The sequence below is a fragment of the Geospiza fortis genome, unplaced genomic scaffold, assembly GCF_000277835.1.
Source record: "Geospiza fortis unplaced genomic scaffold, GeoFor_1.0 scaffold57, whole genome shotgun sequence".
Taxonomy (NCBI): domain Eukaryota; kingdom Metazoa; phylum Chordata; class Aves; order Passeriformes; family Thraupidae; genus Geospiza; species Geospiza fortis.
The window spans coordinates 300,962-305,511 of record NW_005054561.1 but is presented as its reverse complement, the minus strand read 5'-3'; the positions used below and the strand labels follow the sequence as shown (position 1 = coordinate 305,511).

At 52.5% G+C, this 4,550-nt stretch overlaps 1 protein-coding gene across 1 annotated transcript in view; it reads right to left on the bottom strand.

The window, feature by feature from the left end:
• The window catches only part of CHMP4B (charged multivesicular body protein 4B), a 27,423-nt gene extending 26,750 nt beyond the window's left edge, over positions 1–673 (bottom strand). Inside the window, exon 1 of the mRNA XM_031064153.1 lies at positions 663–673. Coding sequence (XP_030920013.1) covers positions 663–673 — 11 coding nt within the window. The remainder of the gene's footprint in view (positions 1–662) is intronic.
• Positions 674–4,550: the final 3,877 nt, after the last annotated feature.

Below are 4,550 nucleotides of genomic sequence, written 5' to 3'. Positions count from 1 at the left end.
CAGGGAGCCGCGGGTGAAGCGTCACAGAGTCACTGGAGTTGGAAAAGCCCGGCAAGGTCACTGAGGGGTTAACCTGGGCCCGAGCCACACCGAGCGGCGCGTCCAGGCCTTCCTTGGACACTTCCAGGCACGGGGACTCCGAACCTCCCTGGGCAGACCCTGCCAATGCCTGATGTTAAAAACGGGCTATCAACAGTTTCTAACATATTTTTAACGCCTGACAACTTTTTCCATCAATAAATTCTTTGTAATAACCATCCTGGCCCAGCCTGAGGCTGTTCCCTCCCCTCCTGGCCCTGGAGTCCCCCCGGCTGTCCCCTCCCGGCAGGAGCTGTGCAGAGCCACAGGGTCCCCCCTGAGCCTCTCTTTCCCCAGCCCCTTTCCAGCTGTTCCCGGTGCTCCATTCCCCTCCCTGGAGACACCTGAGGTGCCCAAGTGCTCAGGGGAGCCTGCCCAGGAGCAGAGCCCCGTGTCAGTGCCAACCCCTTCCTCCAGCACCCATCCCCACGGCCGGGGTGACTCCCCTCTATGTACCCCTCAAGCCTGCTCCAGTGCTGAGATATTTACTCTTTCAAACTTCCTTTTCTGACGTGCCGACTGTACAGAGGCGAGTGTTTAACTCCACAATTACCAGCAGGGATGTTTCATGGGTGGTGACTCACTGTGAGCTCATTTCCTGGACACTTGAGGCACATGCTCTGAGCTGTGAGGGCAGCATGATGTATTCCATAATTTCACAGTATCTACAGACAAAATCCTATAAGGAAATTGAGTCTTGAGTACCTCAGCCGGCTGACAACTGGACACTTTTGACTTGTCTTTCTTTGTGTTTGGCCTCAACAACCTGTAAAAGTGATAACCCCCTCTCCATCTCCAGTCACAGCAGGGTTGTGACAACAGATAATTAATAACAGACTTTAGACAATAATAATGTTTGGCACTGGAAATCACCCAAGAAAATTGATCACTGCTTTGGAGCAGGGCTGGGATATCACACATCACATGGAAAAGAGGAAAAATGACCCAAACAAATGCTGGTTGGGTTAGAGAGCTTTTCTGTGCCCTGAAAAAGAGGGAAAAGCACTGCTCTGGGAAACACAAAGAATGTCCTACGTGGCAGGTGGGAGTTGAGCAAGAGTCCTGTAATGGCTCCTGCCCTGTTCCACCTCCCTGACACTGCAGGTGGGTGGGAAAGGAAAATACACAGAAAAAAATCAGAGGCTGATGGAAACACTGCCAGGGCAGGAAAGCTCCAGCTGACAGCACTGGAGGCTGAGAACAGGGGAGGGGATAGCTGTTATGTGCCCTTTGCTTCCTCCCACACAAGTGTCTGCTGTCACTGAGCACCACAGACCTTTGCTCTGATCCACTTCTCCCTGGGCATGGCTCTGGTGCTGGGGTTCTCCTGGGAACTTCCAGAAAATGCTTCCAAAAGATGCTTCCAGAGCTGGGTTTGTAAAGAAAACAGCAGTGCCCAGGTGTGCAAACCCAGGGCACAGGGAATATTTCTCTCTCTGCTCTGGGGTGCCCTGACCCCCAGGGCAGCACTGACTCTGACCCTCATTCATGGAGAAAGTTTCCCAGACTTCAAGACAGACTGGAATCCACAAAAGTGTGAAACAGATTGTAGAGAGTAGTGCAGGTGTATCACTTGGTGAGACATTGAGGTTTTGGGATTTTTAGTGTGTTGTGGATGGAAGCAAGATGGAGGGCACAGGGTGTCATCCTGGATTTCTTCTTCATGCTTCTTCTTCCTCCTTCTTCACGGATTTGGGGGGCACTTTGTAATGGGATAGAAAAGTCTGCATTGGGGGCTGTTTGGGATCAGTTATTGGGTTAAAAGGGGAAACAATCCAGGTGTCAGTTCTTAATTGGATAGTTTAGTCTTGAAAGACCTTGGAACAAGAGATTGTTGGCCATTTTGTGCCTTCTAATGAAAAGCTGCAGAACTCACCATGGTGAGACTGTTTTACTGATAAGGAATAACAAACACCTGAGTCCAAACATGAATTACTGCCTGAAGTGCCTTCAATCCAGACCCAGAGAACCCCACAACTGGGACCCCCACACCCAGGACATAGGGAGAAAACCAGTGCCCTGAGCACCTCTGATCCATCCCAGCCCGTGGGCAGGGCTGTGCCAGGGAAACAGAAACAGAGGGAATTTGGGCAGAAATCTTCCCTGCAGTAAATGAAGAGCTTGTAGACATCTGAGTTTGCAGGAGCTGAGGCAGCTGGGCAAGAGCAGGGCAGGGAGGACAGTCACTCTGAGGTTTACTCCAAGAGGACAACCATTTTGCTCAGGATAAAACTTGTTCTGGTTCAACACCACCCCATATGCAAACACCTATCAAACACCCAGGGTGGCATCTCTGAGCCCTGGTGTCCCACAGGTGTCCCACAGTCGTGTCAGGGGAAGTCCCCAGCCTTGTATCCCTCAGCAGTCACACTGAGCTGGGTGGCTCTGCTCCCATTGCCAGCGTAGCCAGCTGGGTGCCAGCATCCCACTGAGCTGGGGGAAAGCAGCATTTGGGAAGGGCAGGCCAGGTCTCCAGACAGATCCCTGCCCTAAAGCCAGTGCATCCTCTGGCAGTGCAAAAGCAGAGGCTGAGGGCAGTACAGGGGCAAGAAGCCTGGCAGGGCACTGGAATGCCCTGCCAATGGGAATTTTCAGTTTCTGGGTTTGGTGCTCCCATGCTGGCTTTGGGACTCCTGCTTAGGAAATCAGAAAAGCCAAGAGGACAACAAATGTCCCACTGACACCAGCCCAGACAGGGCTTGTGAGCTGGAGGAGCTGCACCACACAGCAGCACCCCAAAATAGACCTGAGTGCATAGGACACATAATGACACAGTGGGACAGAGGAGAGGGAAATAGGAAAAGTATATTTAGCCAACTATTTCCTGATCCTGTTCCCCTCCTGGGAGAGCAGGATAAAATAAACACTGTGGGTAAATAAACTGCCCTTCAAAGCAGACAGGAGCTTTCATAGAAGCATGGGCACACCTAAGGAGGAAGGACCACCTGGATGTCCCCAGCCCAGTTAGCTCATGCCAAGCACATCCACCCAGGGCAGGACAATCTGTGCAAACTGGTGATGAGGTCTCAGGACCTCTCTGCAGCCTCCTTCCTTATACTGAGTCAGATGATGGAATCAAGGAGTGGTTTGGGTTGTAAGGGACCTCAAAAATCATCTTATCCCACCTCCTGCCATGGCAGGGACACCTTCCACTATCCCAGGGTGCTCTAAGCCACGTCCAGCCTGGCCTTGGGCACTGCCAGGGATCCAGGGGCAGCCACAGCTGCTCTGGGCACCCTGTGCCAGGGCCTCACAGGGAACAATTTCTTCCTAATATCACATTTAAATCTTCCATCAGTTTGAGGCCATTCCCCCTTGTCCTGTCACTCCAGGCCCTTGTGAAAAGTCCCTCTCCAGCCTTCTCATAATCCCCTTTAAGTACTGGCAGTTGCCACATTTCAACACATCCCTGTTACCTCTCTTCCCATGCCTGTGCACCCCTGGAGCCTGGCACCTTCTCCACCCCCTTCTATGAGGCAGGGGCAAGACTTTTCCTTAGCCTCACTAAATCCTCAACAAGCCCTTCTCCCAGCCTCCCCTGGAAGCCCTGAGCTCCATTTCCTCCTGCCTCCAACAGCTGGAGGTGCACAAACATCATCAAAAAATGAAATGAGCAGAAAGTAAGTCAGGAAGTGAGTGAGCAAAGTGAACTGGTGGCAGACCAGTGCAGACTGTCACTGTGTGACAGTGTCCCAGGAGTGACAGTGTAAAACATCATTACACAGAGCACTCAGGGAGCACAGTGCACAGCTCTCTGCAAGCTGCTGGTTTTAAGATTTTAAGAATCAAGGAAGGAGACAAGAACACCTTGAGGTCAGACAATGGGCTGGATCAGACCAGTCAGACCAGTAATGCTGGGCTGACTGCTGCAGTGGCCAGAACAGGCACAGAGTCCCTGACACAGCCAGGATTTCCATACTCAGGACTGACTGAACCCTGCCAGGATTTCCATAGCCAGGACTGACTGAACCCTGCCAGGATTTCCATAGCCAGGACTGACTGAACCCTGCCAGGATTTCCATACTCAGGACTGACTGAACTCTGGATAAACAGGATGGGAATGCAGCAGTTTGCAGCCACAGACACCTCAGCAGCTCATCACACAAACTCACCTGGGAAAGCTCAGCTTGGCTTGCCCTACCTTGGAGCAGGGAGAAGCTGTGGGAGAGCAGAGCATGGGGACACAAATCCCAGCAGGCAGCAGGGATGAGCAGGTCTGGGTGCAGATCCTTCCCCTAAAGCCAGTGCATCCTGTGGCAGTGGAAAAGCAGAGGCTGAGGGCAGTGCAGGGAGAAGGAGCCTGGCAGGGCACTGGAGCAGGCAGCAGCACCCCTGCCTGCTCCCAGCCCTGCCTGGCTCCAGACCCACCCCTGCACAATGGGAATTTTCAGTTTCTGGCTTTGGGACTCCTGCTTAAAAAATCAGAGAAGCCAAGAGGACAACAAATGTCCCAGTGACACCAGACTTCCTTG